This window comes from Anopheles nili, chromosome 2, assembly GCF_943737925.1.
Source record: "Anopheles nili chromosome 2, idAnoNiliSN_F5_01, whole genome shotgun sequence".
Lineage (NCBI taxonomy): Eukaryota > Metazoa > Arthropoda > Insecta > Diptera > Culicidae > Anopheles > Anopheles nili.
In genome coordinates this window covers 444642-460000 of record NC_071291.1, presented here as the reverse complement: position 1 = coordinate 460000, position 15359 = coordinate 444642, and the positions used below count along the sequence as shown (strand labels likewise).

The 15359-nt window shown below is 42.9% G+C and overlaps 7 protein-coding genes across 7 annotated transcripts in view; 4 read left to right on the top strand and 3 right to left on the bottom strand.

Moving 5' to 3' along the window:
- Positions 1-3295, bottom strand: part of LOC128730286 (opsin-1-like) — a 5516-nt gene extending 2221 nt beyond the window's left edge. Inside the window, exon 1 of the mRNA XM_053823325.1 lies at positions 3273-3295. The gene's annotated coding sequence lies outside the window, so the exon portion shown is untranslated. The remainder of the gene's footprint in view (positions 1-3272) is intronic.
- On the top strand, positions 154-1527 carry LOC128730287 (opsin-1-like). The gene is made up of 2 exons (XM_053823326.1): positions 154-284; positions 354-1527. Exon 2 carries the CDS (start codon positions 368-370, stop codon positions 1478-1480), a length of 1113 nt encoding a protein of 370 aa, XP_053679301.1. The 5' UTR covers positions 154-284; positions 354-367; the 3' UTR covers positions 1481-1527.
- On the bottom strand, positions 1548-2090 carry LOC128730291 (uncharacterized). The gene is made up of 2 exons (XM_053823330.1): positions 1928-2090; positions 1548-1846 (listed from the first exon to the last, which is right to left on the bottom strand). Exons 1-2 carry the CDS (start codon positions 2088-2090, stop codon positions 1548-1550), a joined length of 462 nt encoding a protein of 153 aa, XP_053679305.1.
- LOC128730288 (ceropsin-like) lies at positions 2659-3852 on the top strand. Its single transcript, XM_053823327.1, has 2 exons — positions 2659-3384; positions 3451-3852. Exons 1-2 carry the CDS (start codon positions 2659-2661, stop codon positions 3850-3852), a joined length of 1128 nt encoding a protein of 375 aa, XP_053679302.1.
- A 1271-nt stretch (positions 3853-5123) lies between these two features.
- LOC128730624 (opsin-1-like) lies at positions 5124-6685 on the top strand. The gene is made up of 2 exons (XM_053823697.1): positions 5124-6043; positions 6130-6685. Exons 1-2 carry the CDS (start codon positions 5330-5332, stop codon positions 6532-6534), a joined length of 1119 nt encoding a protein of 372 aa, XP_053679672.1. The 5' UTR covers positions 5124-5329; the 3' UTR covers positions 6535-6685.
- Positions 6686-8295: 1610 nt separating this feature from the next.
- LOC128730553 (facilitated trehalose transporter Tret1-like) lies at positions 8296-11483 on the top strand. The gene is made up of 4 exons (XM_053823609.1): positions 8296-8778; positions 8851-9246; positions 9310-9501; positions 9574-11483. The coding sequence occupies exons 1-4, from the start codon at positions 8437-8439 to the stop codon at positions 11392-11394; spliced, it is 2751 nt and encodes a 916-aa protein (XP_053679584.1). The 5' UTR covers positions 8296-8436; the 3' UTR covers positions 11395-11483.
- Positions 11481-14079, bottom strand: LOC128730552 (GATOR complex protein WDR24). The gene is made up of 2 exons (XM_053823608.1): positions 13974-14079; positions 11481-13902 (listed from the first exon to the last, which is right to left on the bottom strand). The coding sequence occupies exons 1-2, from the start codon at positions 14077-14079 to the stop codon at positions 11579-11581; spliced, it is 2430 nt and encodes an 809-aa protein (XP_053679583.1). The 3' UTR covers positions 11481-11578.
- Between the last annotated feature and the right edge of the window lie 1280 nt (positions 14080-15359).

The window sequence follows — 15359 nt, the reverse complement described above, 5'->3', positions numbered from 1 at the left end:
TATGAAAAACAACCCAATTGGCACTAACGTACGTTCGTTTCTTTTTCGCAAGTCCATTTGTCAAGAAAAAGGGGTAATTGAATTATAGAATTCTTGTAGAACAATTGAGTAGTTTTTCTATAAAAACATGGGAAAACTAGGTAAAGGGCGTAGTCAGCGTGCAATGGCCCAACAGTGACGTTTGTGAAGAAAGTTCACTTGAAGTAGTTCGATTGCAATCGATTTTCTTCACTTGATCATAACACAAATACCCTAAGAATTTATTTTTACAGAGGAATAGAAAGGTACACATTATGCTCATCATATGATGCCGGAGAGTAACTTTTTTCTATTTTTTTTTCAATAATCTGCAGTATACTATTTAGTCATGGCTGCCTTCGTTGAACCTCATTTTGACGCATGGACGCAAAGCGGCGGAAACATGAGCGTGGTGGACAAGGTACCACCGGAGATGCTCCACATGGTGCATCCCCACTGGAACCAGTTCCCGCCGATGAATCCGCTGTGGCACTCGATCCTGGGTTTTGCTATCTTCATGCTCGGAATGATTTCGATGATTGGTAACGGTTGTGTGATGTACATCTTCACGAACACCAAGTCACTCCGAACCCCTTCCAACCTGTTGGTGGTCAACTTGGCCTTCTCCGATTTCTTCATGATGTTTACCATGGGACCGCCGATGGTGATCAACTGCTGGCACGAGACCTGGGTGTTTGGCCCATTCGCCTGTGAGCTCTATGCCATGCTTGGATCACTGTTCGGCTGCGCCTCGATCTGGACCATGACCATGATTGCGTTTGACCGATACAACGTCATCGTCAAGGGTCTCGCGGGCAAGCCGATGACCAACAACGGAGCTCTGCTGCGAATCTTCGGTGTGTGGGTCTTTGCCCTGTTCTGGACCCTAGCTCCGCTGTTCGGATGGAACCGATACGTCCCGGAGGGCAACATGACCGCATGCGGTACCGATTACCTTACACAAACGTGGCTGAGCCGCTCGTACATCATCATCTACGCCATCTTCGTGTACTGGTTGCCTCTGTTGACCATCATCTACTCGTACACCTTCATCCTGAAGGCTGTGTCTGCCCACGAGAAGAACATGCGCGAACAGGCCAAGAAGATGAACGTCGCCTCGCTGCGCACCCAGGAAGCTCAGAACACCAGTACCGAGATGAAGCTGGCCAAGGTCGCTCTGGTCACCATCTCGCTGTGGTTCATGGCCTGGACTCCGTATCTGGTCATCAACTTCACCGGCATCTTCAAGGCTGCACCGATCAGCCCACTGGCTACCATCTGGGGCTCGCTGTTCGCCAAGGCCAACGCTGTGTACAATCCGATTGTGTACGGGATCAGCCACCCGAAGTACCGTGCTGCCCTGTACCAGAAGTTCCCATCCTTGTCGTGCCAGGACGCACCAGCTGACGACGGGCAATCGGTGGCATCCGGTGCCACTCAGGCCTCCGATGAGAAAGCTTAATTTTCAACATCATGTTTGTAAATTATTCGAATACAATTAATCAAAGAACATTGTCAGCTTATTTTGTTTATTCCAGTTGGGTATTTAATTTGTCTTTTTGCGGTTTAGTGAAATCATTGTTTCGTCGGTGATTGAAATTTTGCCGTTTGTGATAACTCCAGAACGTAACTACCTCATCCGTTCGGTGAAGGTTATATTGCGGTTCAATGTCGGTTTTCTTCGCCAAGTAATAATTTAACCGTTTTTTCAACTTTTTTCGTTCTTCTTCCTGCTTATGAATGATTTCCTGTTGTTCACAAACATTTTTTGTCAATATTTGAGCTAGTTTTTCCTTATATGACTTCCTCATCTGGTCGCGGCGTAGAACTGCAAATATCAATAATATACCAATACATAAATAGGCAAGCTAGCGTTTTTTTCATGTTTAATTGTAGTATTACAAATTACCCGGTTTTGAATCTGTCTGGTAATGCACAAAACTTTGTTCGTACTCAGTGCCATTTTCGTGTGGGGAATCCTGCATTTTCTTGAAATTATCACGACCTGCGAAGGGAAAGTTGACTGATGCACAATTTTTGCGAAATGTCTGAATATTTCCAGCAAACGACATGCTTGCCCTTTCTTTCCGAACAACAGATACCAACGAGTTGCTATGATAATCTGAGCAATATGCCCTTGCTCTGAAACCCTTAGTCGATGTTTGCGCAGACGTGCAAATGTAAGAATGTTAGATATTGATACAACAGTCGTACTGTCCAATGATCCATATCACGGCAATGAACCATAATAAGCCTTGGTTTACGTCAATGCACATTGTGAATATGCAGCAAAACTGTGTGAAAATAATCTTTGGTAACCGTATCATTACTATTATTGTTATCATTATTACCTCAACTACTATTATTATTATCCTTGCTTTTATTATTAGTAACATCATATTTTAATCTCTAGGATTAAATCAATTTAAGCCCTGCCAATCTATGATCTTCCATCGCTACCCGTTAACTCAATTATTAGCATTGTATGCAGTATTATATCCGCAGAACTTCTATATAAATGATAGACCGATACTTCTTTCCAATTGAGTCGATAAGTATCTGCGACATTAGTACTATCTCGGCTATTAATAAGTTCGGAAAAGTTAAGTGAGCAAGCTACATATAAACGGAATAACTGCTATGGATCATTTTGGTATCATTGGTCCACAAAGTCCTCAAGCTCTGACATGGACCATTTCGGTAGCGAATTTGACAGTAGTAGACAAAGTGCCTCCTGAAATGTTACATCTTGTTGACACGTATTGGTATCAGTTTCCGCCTTTGGAAACAAAGTGGCATGCAGCACTTGCTACCACCATCGGAATACTTGCTCTAACCTCCATCGTGGGAAACGGATGTGTTATTTTGATATTTTCGTCTACCAAAGGTCTTCGTACGCCATGTAACCTGATGGTGATTAATTTAGCTCTGGCGGATTTCATGATGATGTTCACCATGGCTCCACCACTTATAATCAACTCGTACCATGAGACATGGGTATTCGGACCACTAATGTGCGAAATCTATGGAATGTTTGGATCGTTATCCGGCTGCGTATCTATCTGGAGCATGACGATGATTGCCTACGATCGATTCAACGTGATCGTAAAGGGGTTATCTGCCAAACCACTAACATACTTCGGATCTGTGCTAAGAATCCTCTTCGTATGGGTCAATTCGTTGGTATGGACACTGGCCCCGTTGTTTGGATGGAATCGTTATGTACCAGAAGGCAATATGAGTGCCTGTGGAACGGATTATCTTTCGAAGGATTGGATAAGTGTGTCTTACATATATGCTTACTCAATATTTGTGTATTGGTTGCCTCTTTTGCTTATTATCTATTGCTATACATATATTTTAAAGGTAAACGTATATGAAACATTTTTATGCACCCAACAAGCCAGTTTTAATAAATCTTTTCTTACTTAGGCTGTCTCAGCTCATGAACGGAATATGAGGGAGCAGGCAAAGAAAATGAACGTTGCTTCGCTCCGGTCGTCAGAAACTTCGAAAAAGAATGCCGAGATCAGGCTTGCCAAGGTGGCTCTTGTAACGATAACTCTCTGGTTCATGGCCTGGACGCCATATCTAGTCATTAACTACGCTGGTATCTTCGGAACAAGCCCCATCAGTCCTCTTCAAACCATTTGGGGTTCGGTATTTGCAAAAGCTAACGCCGTCTACAATCCTATAGTTTATGGAATTAGTCACCCCAAGTACAGAGCTGCTCTGTACAAACGCTTTCCCGCTCTGGCCTTTCGAAAAAATAATTCAACCGAACAAGAATCAATTGCTTCAACCACTACTGCAGCAGATAATTGTGAAACTTGAATGCCGACAAACCCCACAATACTCCTAGCTAATCCCGAGCGAATCATATTGACAATTGATGTTCGATTAGAATCAAATTTAATGTGATAACCATCCAAGTCTATGTTTGGAATAAAAGACACAAAATTTTGCACATCCAAAGACATAAACACAATTTTTACATAACGCTTATAACATGTGGAGAATACAACTAAAGGCATTGCAATAAAGAATGATATGTACATTAATTTCCATGATTTATTGTGTAATTCTTATCAAAATTACAAAATTGTACAATTTTAAGAACATGTCTCAGAGATATTTTAGATTTAAATATTAAATGAGCTAAAGTGGAAAATACTGAGAATTTCTTAAATACTAAGGTTTAAAAAACTCGAAACAGAGCAGCTCTGCAAATCCTATAAAGATATTCAAAAAATAATCCATATGATGAATAAAATACTTTAGTTTGTTTTTTAATTGTACAAATAATGTCAGATCGTAAAACAATAAGAGAAATTGAAATAAAAGTAGTAATTTAAGACCGCTTTTTTTTAAAAAGTCAATACAACGTAACAAACCTCATTGGGATTTTAATTTTTTTTATTTTAGATAAATTAAATAACTCTACTAATTTTTAATTTTCAAGGATTTGTTTCCATATTTCGATTCATTTTGCCAAACCATATCCACTCTTTGCAAAAGTAGTGTAATAATTTACTTACTAACAAATTCAGAGAGCATTGGCGTGTATACTGTTTAACGATATAAATATGGCGATACGGCCATCAGTTATTATAAATTTGAAGGAAAATACCCTTCGGCTAATATACCAATGCATATAGAATGTAAAACACGATGGTTGGAGTTTAAAATTCTTTTCTAACCATATCCGAACCTTCACACATGTATTAACAAGCGTACGTAGGTTTGTAATTATTCGTACTAACCTATAGTATTTTATACATTGGTATGGTATTTTATGAAACAAACTTAAGTATATATTCTCAACACCTTGGACAACATAAGATACTTACAAATGAATTTTCTGACACACATATAAGAAGCATTTACCTACAAATACAACCACAGTATGAAGCAGAAAGAAGCACCTAAAATGGTCGAAATACGTTAAAGATTAACGTACTCGAAATTATGAATACATATGCTGGTACATGGCACCCCAAACCATGCACAAAATAACTAATCGAATTAGTAAAATATGGCTTGCCCATTTTCCACAGTATAAAAGCCGAGCATATCTAGCAGAAAGACGAGTTGTTCCTTGGTACAACACCGGTGATCAGTTGAGTAGAGTTCTCAAGTAGCTACAATAAGCCTGGAGTAGTTCGCCCTGAAAAGCGATTTTCTTCAGCTTACTCAAACAGTGAATAGTGTCCGTGGCATAGCCACCTTGGAAATCATACTGCTCGTAAGAGTTTTTGGATAAACTCACGCCTTAGTCTTGTGAAGAAATCGTGAACGTGAAGGCTTAAAAATGGCAGCTTTCGCAGAGCCACACTTCAGCGCCTGGACCCAGACGGTCGTTAACAACGTTACGGTCGTCGATAGAGTACCACCGGAGATGCTCCACATGGTGGACGCTCACTGGTATCAGTTCCCGCCAATGAATCCGCTGTGGCACTCGATCCTGGGCTTTGCCATCTTCGTCCTTGGCGTGATTTCGATCATTGGCAACGGCTGTGTTATCTACATCTTCACCAATACCAAGGCACTCCGAACCCCTTCCAACCTGTTGGTGGTCAACTTGGCCTTCTCTGATTTCCTGATGATGTTCACAATGGCTCCTCCGATGGTGATCAACTGCTGGCACGAGACCTGGGTGTTTGGCCCATTCGCCTGTGAACTCTACGGCATGCTTGGATCACTGTTCGGCTGCGCCTCGATCTGGACCATGACCATGATTGCGTTTGACCGTTACAACGTCATCGTCAAGGGTCTCGCGGGCAAGCCGATGACCAACAACGGAGCTTTGATGCGCATTCTCGGTATCTGGGCATTCGCCCTGCTCTGGACTCTGGCTCCTCTCTTCGGATGGAACCGATATGTCCCGGAGGGTAACATGACCGCTTGCGGTACCGACTATTTGACCCAAGACTTCACCAGCCGGTCATACATTCTGATCTACTCTGGCTTCGTGTACTATCTGCCTCTGTTCAGCATCATCTACTCGTACATTTACATCATCCAGGTAAGGCTGTTTCACCGTGCATTAATTTCGCAATTGTCCAAATATCAGTTGCGACATTTAACTCTATGGTAATTGTTTCTCCACAGGCTGTGTCTGCCCACGAGAAGAACATGCGCGAACAGGCCAAGAAGATGAACGTCGCCTCGCTGCGCTCCCAGGAAGCCCAGAACACCAGCACCGAGATGAAGCTGGCCAAGGTCGCCCTGGTCACCATCTCGCTGTGGTTCATGGCCTGGACTCCGTATCTGGTCATCAACTATACTGGCATCTTCAAGGCCGCACCGATCAGCCCACTGGCTACTATCTGGGGCTCGCTGTTCGCCAAGGCCAACGCTGTGTACAATCCGATTGTGTACGGTATCAGCCACCCGAAGTACCGTGCTGCCCTGTACCAGAAGTTCCCGTCGCTCTCCTGCCAGGATAGCAACGACGATGGACAATCGGTTGCATCTGCTGCTACAGGAGTTTCGGAGGAGAAACCAGCAGCCTAGACTGGCATGAAGTTGCTATGATTGGTTTAAGCTTTGCTAGACAAGAACGGACCTCATCTTGCGTTGACGTTGAAATAATTCATACGCAAAATTTGTATTTTATTTTTGAATGCAAATTTTATTTAGTAAATAAAAGCTCTAGAATCAATAATACGGGCTTAGTTTTTATCAACCGTCGTCTCTGTTATAACCGCCAAATAAAAAACCACCGGTGACTTTGGTAAATCCCTATAAAATTCTCCACACCGAGGGGAATTGTGAAAACAGGCTTCACCTACGCTCGCCAAAGCTCTCAATTGCATGCTCTCTCACTTTGAATCTCTGCTCTTTGAATAATCAAATGCTTAACGAGCAACGTCATTGCAGCGCAGCGCACATGTTAGGCCTGCATTGTAAAATCACAGAATTTAGATCGATTGTATATCGCATTCACGACGCGATGGATTTTACGTGGGACAGTCGCGCCTCATGTAGTCACCCTACAGGTAGTCTCCCGGATTCACCATCGAATCCAATCTTAATCTCAATATTTGATAAAAGGTTACTATTAAAATATTTCTCAGTTTTGTTAAATAATAGTAACTAAGAGTAAGTTCAATTGATGGTTACGCCTACGATTCAATTTTCACAATGATTAAAGCTAGGTAAGTGGAAAACTAAACGAGATAAAACAACTATGGAAGGGAAAATAATTGGAGGCAATTACAATCCGTGCATACATATATTACGATACTTACTGTTTAAAGCGATACATTGAGAGCGGATTACTTTCTCATGGGACCGATGGAAATTGTGGTACTCGTTTACGCGGGCTGCAATAAATCAGTAATAAATGCACCGATGGTAATCGAAAGTCAGTTACAGTAATTGAGCATTATATCACATCGCGGGGGAATATGTGATAAACACCAATTATATGAACTAAAAACTCCACTTTTTTAAATGGAGTTGCATCTAGAATAACCTCTGGTACACCGGAATATAATTTTATATTTTAATAAGTTCTAATTAAGTCAATTGAATAAGTATGGTTCGATGTTGCATATTTTGAAGCGGTGCAACTCGATAATCTACTGCCAAATACACTGTAATAAGTTTTTTTAAGTATAAGTTTTATACTTAGTAAAAGGAGAATACGCAAAGCCATATGTTAGCTCATGAAATTGTTCATCGCTTGTAATTTAAAGTAGTCCAATAATAATAAACATGTATGAAATCTCTATCCTGCTCTTTGCACGAGCTACCGCGTTTTTCTTATTTGCACCTTCACTCGGAACAAACGCTAATCGATAGGATCCACAAATTTACCCTCTGTACCTCCTCCTGATCCATCCACTCTTGATGGGCTTGTAGCAATGTTGATACCTATTGGCCTTAGCCGACTGGTTGGGCAATAACAAACTAGTGCTAACCGATTCGCAAAACTTCCGCAGCAGTAGCAGTTGCCGAAAGCGACAGCAACAGAAGGGAAACTGCGATGAAGACAACGACGGCAACCACGGTGATCGGAAGTCCATTGGAACACTGCCACTCGAGTCGCACATTCAATCTAACCAGAAACAGATCAGCTGTTGTGTGCAGCATCGCAGGAAACGATCGAAACCCCACCACAAGCCCCCCAAGGTGGTGTTGAAGGGAGAACAATTTGAAGATCCGGACCCATACCAGTTGGCGGTACGGAAAACAAACTACGGCAAACGCAAAAATAAGTTCAAATTTGTCGGCGAACAATTCCACGATCCGGATCCGCTCGGATTGGCAATACGCAAAAGCAGCAGCACGAGCAGCTGTCCCAGTGATCGCGATATTTCCTATCAATACCGTACGCAGTTAGCCGAGACACATCCAGCCACGGTGTACACGTCTTTTGATTGCATAAGACGTGGTAAGTGCATTGTCGAGATGCCAGAAGAGGAAGCGACTTCCACCGCCAATGCCGAACATGTGACAAAACAGCTCCAACCCACTGATGAAAAAAGCAGAAAATCTTTGCTGGCGCAAGCCTGTGCAGTTGGTGTGAAAAATGTCCTGCTTTTGGGATACGGCATGACGTTGGGATTTCCCACGATTGTAATTCCCGCAATCCAAGGCGGCGATGGCCGGGAACCTGCGCTCGAGAAAGATGTCATGCTGACTCGAGAGCAAATTTCTTGGCTGAGCTCTATCAATTTGATCTGTGTCCCACTAGGTAGTATATTTTCAGGGATGCTTGCCCAACCGATTGGCCGAAGGCGCGCTATGCAGGTATGCTTCAAAACACAAAAAGCAACGGCCAAAAGATTATACCTTGTGCTCATCTGCTCTTTTCTTTCGCAGCTTATCAACATACCTATCTTCGTTGCTTGGATGCTGTTTCACTATGCCAGTGATGTCACGCTTCTATATGTGGGTCTCGCGTTGGCAGGTCTAAGCGGTGGACTTGGGGAAGCTCCGGTGTTAACATATGTTGCCGAAATAACACAGCCATGTTACCGTGGTATGCTAGCTGCAACTGGTTCCACCTGTGTTATTATGGGTGTTTTGTTGGAGTTTATTATGGGTAGTTTTCTTAAATGGCGAACAGTTGCCTTGATCAGTGCATCGGTACCAGTCCTAGCGGCTTCACTGCTTTTTCTTATCCCGGAAAGTCCAGTCTGGTTGGCCAGCAAAGGAAGGCTCGAAGAATCCAAAGCATCGTTAGCTTGGTTACGCGGATGGACTTCTAAGGAGCAGGTGAGGTAGGAATTTCGGGTTGTATATTAACGAAAATAAATCAATTACACCCCATTTTCTCAGGTGGAAGCAGAATATTGCGAGATAGAGCATCAAACGAGAAAAGATGCGGAATTGCAAAAAGATTATACCATAACAGATAAAGCAATGCTCTACACGAAACGAGCTTTCCTACAGCCGTTCGGAATTATATTGCTGTGCTTCTTCATCGGTCATTTCTCTGGGATGACCACGCTACAGACCTACGCCGTGCAGGTAAGTTTCCCTCAGAAATCTTGCAATAAGTTCAGCACTACAGAAACGATTCGTATTGATACTTTCAATTAGATCTTTCACACGTTGAAAGCCCCCATCAACAAATATTACGCCACATGCCTTCTCGGTTTGACCGAGCTGATTGGAACATTGTTTTGTGTGTTTTTGGTGCATCGTACTGGCAAGCGACCGCTCGTGTTCATCTCTACAATTGGATGTGCCGTCTGCTTCTTTGGAGCAGCCAGTTATGCATACTTTCTTAATGATATTCCCGGATCTGCGGTCCAGAATGTGGTAGCTAACGTATCCTCCATCAAGGCCGATATCACGGTGATCCCTTTACAGTTAAAGGAAGTGATAGCCGAATGGCACCGCAACAGTTCTGAGAATCAACTGTTGAACCTCACTCACATCAAACAGCAAACAAATGAAAGTAGAACTTTTTTAGAGCCGGTTCGTGATCTTAATGGCACAATGAGCGGCATTTTGTACGCTGCTCAGAGCTTCACCAATTATTATCTCAACGATAGTCTAAACGATCCAGCTAACCTTACAATCAGCTATGGCGAATACATCAAGTCCGCCATACCGAAGGAGGTTTTTGTTCCGCTACCACACGTTAACAAAAATAAGCTCGTCTGGATGCCACTTACCCTGCTCCTTGGTAGTGCATTTTTGACACACATTGGAATTCGATTGATACCATGGATATTAATAGGAGAACTGTTCGCACCAAACGTACGTAGCGGCGGTTCTGGCTTGGCCGGAGGAATTGCATATATCTTTGGTTTCATTGCCAACAAAACATTCCTTAAGATGCTTGCTATCTTTACCTTACCTGGTACGTTTTGGATTTATTCATGTGTTACGCTCATCGGCGCCATGATTCTGTATAAGGTCCTTCCAGAAACGGAGGGCAAATCGCTACAAGAGATCGAAACGTACTTTCTTTCTCCGAATAAACTGTCCAAGAAACTAGACCAAGAAGCAGCAATGCCACCTCGACCGGGTCCCAAAATTTATGCCAACGCTACCGGCCCTTCACAACCCCTTCCACCACCGATCCCACCTAAACCGTATCCGTTAAAGGACGACATAGACAGGGCCCGTCGAATTTCGCTTGTTCCTCGGCAAATGTCGCAATCGTCTCGCAATACGACCGTGTCCGACTTTTCAGCGACTTCCCATCACAGCCAAATCTCTACCTATCACAATGATACCGAACTGAGTCGTTCATCTTCGTGGACTTCATATACACTGGAAGAAACTCACAAACAGCCACAACCGCAAGTATTTAGAAAGTTATCGGAAACCTCACCTACAACGATTGATCGAAGACAACTCGAACCTCAGACTATGAATGACAAGGACACGCCCGTATCAGTACTAAACAAGACGATTAACGTCTTTTCTTCAAGTGATCATCACTTACCTTCTACTAAGAATTCCGCAGCTCATGAGAAACAAGTTCTTAAGAGTGCAGCTGAAGTGAACCGCTCAATACAAAAAACTCTGCCAATGACTCGCCCTGTTCGAGCGCGTACGCAAAGACCACCGCCCTCGCACACGTTTGATTTTCAAACCTGGGAAAGCAATAAGAAATTCGAAGAATTTCTCGAACGATGTCAGGATAAAGGATTATCCCAAACATCAACGAATCGTGCTATGCGATATGTAACAAGCGCACATGATTTGAATGCGTACGAAAGAATACATCTCGCTGGTACAGGAGCGTCTTATGGTGGAAACATGCTGAATGAAAGAAAACGTTTCAATAGCTCTACCAAATTAGTGAGCACCAGTAAACAGGTGGATATTCAACATACCCCCCGGCAAGGCCTGAACAACGCCACATTCCAACTAAGCTCTGACGATGAATCCACCGATATGTAAACCATGAACCGCGCGCCTTTTTGCCTACGTGATAATGAAAAAAAACGTAAGTCACTAGTCATGCTTTTGTAACATGATTGTTTGAAATACAAAAAGTAACAAACATCTCTGAGTGTTTTTTTATTGGATTTTCAGAAAATTCTTTATTGTTGCATGTTACATAATGGTAGGAAGGTTGGTTTCTTCATTCGTACTCACACAGGTGACCACACTTTGGACACTTAGAGTTATTGGCAAACCAGTGTCTCAAATGCTCCACGTGGCCTCCATGCGAACATCCCTGGCACCAAGCGTACAGCCCTCGGACTACTCCATTACAAACACTGCATTTCGAACTTTGGACTGACTTACATCTAGAGCAGTACCAGCCAACCGCATTCAGCAGCTGTTTCGAGCATTGACCACAGTTTGTGTACATCGTTGTCGATTGTTGATTCATTTCCGACACCGATCGAATCCAGCTTATATTGATTACCTGTGTCGCTTCGTTCCACAGCTGATGGCGGTGGAGCAACTCGATGTACGACAACAGCCAGTTCTCTTGAAAGCTTTCATCGATTTGCAAACTATGCCTCCGCTCTCCGAGCGCTATCAAGATACAAGACGACGTTTGCACATCTCCAATTTCCGTCTGTAATGTTAAACAATCAGCCAACACCTGATGAGGTTCCCAGATCGGGGGACTAGGGTTTTGGTCGGAAATTTTGAGAAAATTTGGAGTCGCATTTGGCGGGGGTGACGTTTCCTGAGATTTGTCAGCCATCAGATGCTTGCGTGGTTGGGTGTGATGCAGTTCGTGGGCATTCATTAGATTTGATGAAGGAAAAGTGTAATCCTTGACCAAATCGTGCGGTCCTGTGTATAGAAATCCGTCGCGAAACCCCTTTATACAGTCCACGGAATCGAACGTTAATTCCGTCTCACCAAACACGAACTCGCATTTGTCTGGTTCAATGTCTACCGACAGCAGCTGCCCCAAACCATACGTTTCATTTCCAGGGTTGCTTTTGTTGCTTGGAAACTCGAGATAATCATCTGTGCAGTTCGTGTTAACGGCATTGGCTGTGAAAAGACTAGGGTTGCTTCCCGTACTTCCCAACGCTCGATCGTCACTCCGTCCCGTACTCGATTGGTTCGAGTTCTGGGCCATTAGACGAGTACTGGGGTGTTGGCTCGTGTTAGAGTTGCGCTGCTCGAGCTTCATGCTAGCAATCGAGCTATACGCATATAATTGACTTATGAAGTTCCATAGGAAACTTACGTTCGATTTGCCATACTTTTTCGCCACCGACGCATTATGGCTGCAAATTTCTGCCAAAGAAGCCCCAGTTAGCATGTACTCTTTCGCGCATCCTTTAAATGCAAGGTAGTCTTTTAAAAGTGACGTTTTGGTCACATCTTTTGTGTTCACGCTGATAGTTTTAGTTGAGAAGTTGGAAAGATTTGATTTTGCTAGATGAAACTGGTCCGCCGATAAAGGCGTTTTTTGACGAGAACCCAACAGAGCCGTTCCATGACTGAGCAAACTCGAAGAAGGCGGCGGAGGAATGAGTTTAATTTCGTACGCGTACAATAAATCCCCCTTATAGTTAAAGGTGGCTCCTTGTGGATTGGCTTTTACCGCTGGCCGAGTGGCATCCTTAAACACGTGCTTGAATATAGTCGAGTCCTTGCTCGTCGACAGCAGTACGTGTCGGTCGTTTCCTTTGAACGCTATACCAGTGGTAACATTCGAATGTTCGTTAAACGAAGCGTAAGGTATGTATGGCCGTCGCAAATCCCAAATGTAGATGCTGTTGTCTACCACCAGCGCACAGCTTGCTATGTGAAACATCTTGTCTGGACGCCAACGCACTCTGCCGACGACCGCAATTGTATGTATAGTATACTCAAGCGAAACGTTTTTAGCCGCTTCATGTGAGGAGGAGTACTTTGGATTTGTATTCCATACTTTGATCTGCTTGTCCCGGCTGCCTGTAGCCAACCAAGGCTGATTCGGATGCCAGTCGCACGTATATATCGGACCACTGTGGGCCGTGAATTGTGCTGTGCATCGATCGTTGCGACGAATATCCCACAGTTGCACAGTTCCGTTTTCAGATACTGCGGCAAAAGTGTTTGGCGCATGTGGGCTAAACTTTACGTCTCGTACACTCTCTGAATTGCTAAAGTAAGTATTTATGGCAGCCTTATCTGTCCTTAGGTCGAAACATTTGATGGTACCATCCTGTGAGCCAGATATCAAGAGATTAGATTCCGTACCGTGGAAAGCCACGGAGTGTGCAGTGCGCTCGTGCTCATTGTACACTAGCAGTTGCTTTTGACGACCAAATTTGGAAAGGTCCCACACGGACACCACACCATTGGTTGCTGCAGTGGCAAGAATATTCGAATCAAGCGAGCTCCAAGCCACGTCGTTCGATGAGTAACTGAGGTTTTGGTTCTTTCCACCTCGCATATTACATACCTCCGTAAATCCATCATTTTCAATCGAAAAAACCTTGAGCACTGAACGGTAGCAACAAAGATATAAGTGATCAAATATTTCGTCCGCTTTCAGTAACCCAAAATATACTTACAACTTCTCCCTGCTACGGCAATTTGGGTACACTCTCGGTTGAGTGCTAAAGCATTTGCATGCCCGTCTTGGCAAATGCGTATGGAGCAGGTTTTAACTTCCCCCATGCTTTGGCGGTACGTCGGAAGCGATGGTATAGACGATGCCTAGATTCCAGCGATGCCAAAGACGGAATTCAGCACGGTGCCGGTTGGGCACCTCCACTTAACAAGCGGATAGATAACACGAACGTGCCCGGATTGTTTACGTTTTGGTTCTGACGTTCGGTACCAATGTCGTAACAGTGCTGTGCGGCGATGTGTGTACGGTGCTAGTTTTGAATTGCTTTCGTTGGGTTTGGTGCTCGTTGCATTGAGATTTTATGGAAAAAATTAAGTTTTACGACAGCGATACTGAAAAAATGGGGGATCAGATCACTCAAAATAAAAAAAAATATTGAATATTATTTTTCCAAAAAGCGAAAAAATGAGCATGGTAAGAAGGAATGAGAGCGAAACATGTCGAAAAAGAAAAAAATCGAAAGAGAAATGCACAGCTCTCAAATCTTAATGATAGAGCTTTTTTTCCTCTCTGAACGAACTTGCCGTACATATCCTCAACCTCCACTGAGATTAAATATTTTCCACGTTCGTATAAAACTTCTTTGCGAAATGGGATGTAGCCTTCTATATTTGAATTCTCCAAAGAGTCACTTCTAATATATTCAAAGATTGACCACTTCTTTATAGGCTCGTCTATCTAGAGTCATATGCCTTACGGTGAAATACACCGGATACAACCGTCCACTTCGAGAAGCAACGATTGTATGCGTATAAAAATTAACAAAGCAAGTATTTTGCTTCCCGCATTACCAAATCTCTTCTTTCTCCTTACTCCCATACACTATCGTCCCATCGATGCATTGCTTACTGTTAACGGCATGTTTATTAAAATGGCTTAACAATAATTCTGTTATTCAATTCATAACCTTTTCAATCCATGTTTACGATAGTATATCACAACCACCAATCGGTACTATATGAACCTAAAATAAAATCATTCAGGACAACAAACATTAGCTGCAGCAATCATGCTGCCTGAACTAACCTGTTTCTTTTTAAAGTCTGGCAACATCGGGATGACAAAAAGTGACATTAAAAATATTCGACATTAAAGTATACATTGTACCGCCAACCAATCGAACGATTATTTGTGTGAAACGGAATTAAGATTTTATTTTAAAGCTGACAAAAATAAAAAGAAACCAACAACTTCCTATTCGAACCAACCATACTAAAAACTTAGTTTATATACTTTTCAAACATATAGAATTCAAAATGTACATTACAGCGTTTAGCAACATCGATGATGCCAGGTACATTTCAACGATACTCAAAATTCGTAAAAT

Excerpts from the sequence above, each read along its gene's own strand:
- LOC128730287 (XM_053823326.1), top strand. The coding sequence starts at position 368 with ATGGCTGCCTTCGTTGAACCTCATTTTGACGCATGGACGCAAAGCGGC.
- LOC128730291 (XM_053823330.1), bottom strand. The coding sequence starts at position 2,090 with ATGTCGTTTGCTGGAAATATTCAGACATTTCGCAAAAATTGTGCATCA. Across the intron at positions 1,847-1,927 it reads CCAGACAGATTCAAAACCGG|TTCTACGCCGCGACCAGATG; the intron begins GTAATTTGTAAT and ends TGATATTTGCAG.
- LOC128730288 (XM_053823327.1), top strand. The coding sequence starts at position 2,659 with ATGGATCATTTTGGTATCATTGGTCCACAAAGTCCTCAAGCTCTGACA. Across the intron at positions 3,385-3,450 it reads GCTATACATATATTTTAAAG|GCTGTCTCAGCTCATGAACG; the intron begins GTAAACGTATAT and ends TTTCTTACTTAG.
- LOC128730624 (XM_053823697.1), top strand. The coding sequence starts at position 5,330 with ATGGCAGCTTTCGCAGAGCCACACTTCAGCGCCTGGACCCAGACGGTC. Across the intron at positions 6,044-6,129 it reads CGTACATTTACATCATCCAG|GCTGTGTCTGCCCACGAGAA; the intron begins GTAAGGCTGTTT and ends GTTTCTCCACAG.
- LOC128730553 (XM_053823609.1), top strand. The coding sequence starts at position 8,437 with ATGCCAGAAGAGGAAGCGACTTCCACCGCCAATGCCGAACATGTGACA. Across the intron at positions 8,779-8,850 it reads GCCGAAGGCGCGCTATGCAG|CTTATCAACATACCTATCTT; the intron begins GTATGCTTCAAA and ends TTTCTTTCGCAG. Across the intron at positions 9,502-9,573 it reads TACAGACCTACGCCGTGCAG|ATCTTTCACACGTTGAAAGC; the intron begins GTAAGTTTCCCT and ends ACTTTCAATTAG.
- LOC128730552 (XM_053823608.1), bottom strand. The coding sequence starts at position 14,079 with ATGGGGGAAGTTAAAACCTGCTCCATACGCATTTGCCAAGACGGGCAT. Across the intron at positions 13,903-13,973 it reads TGCCGTAGCAGGGAGAAGTT|TGCTCAAGGTTTTTTCGATT; the intron begins GTAAGTATATTT and ends GCTACCGTTCAG.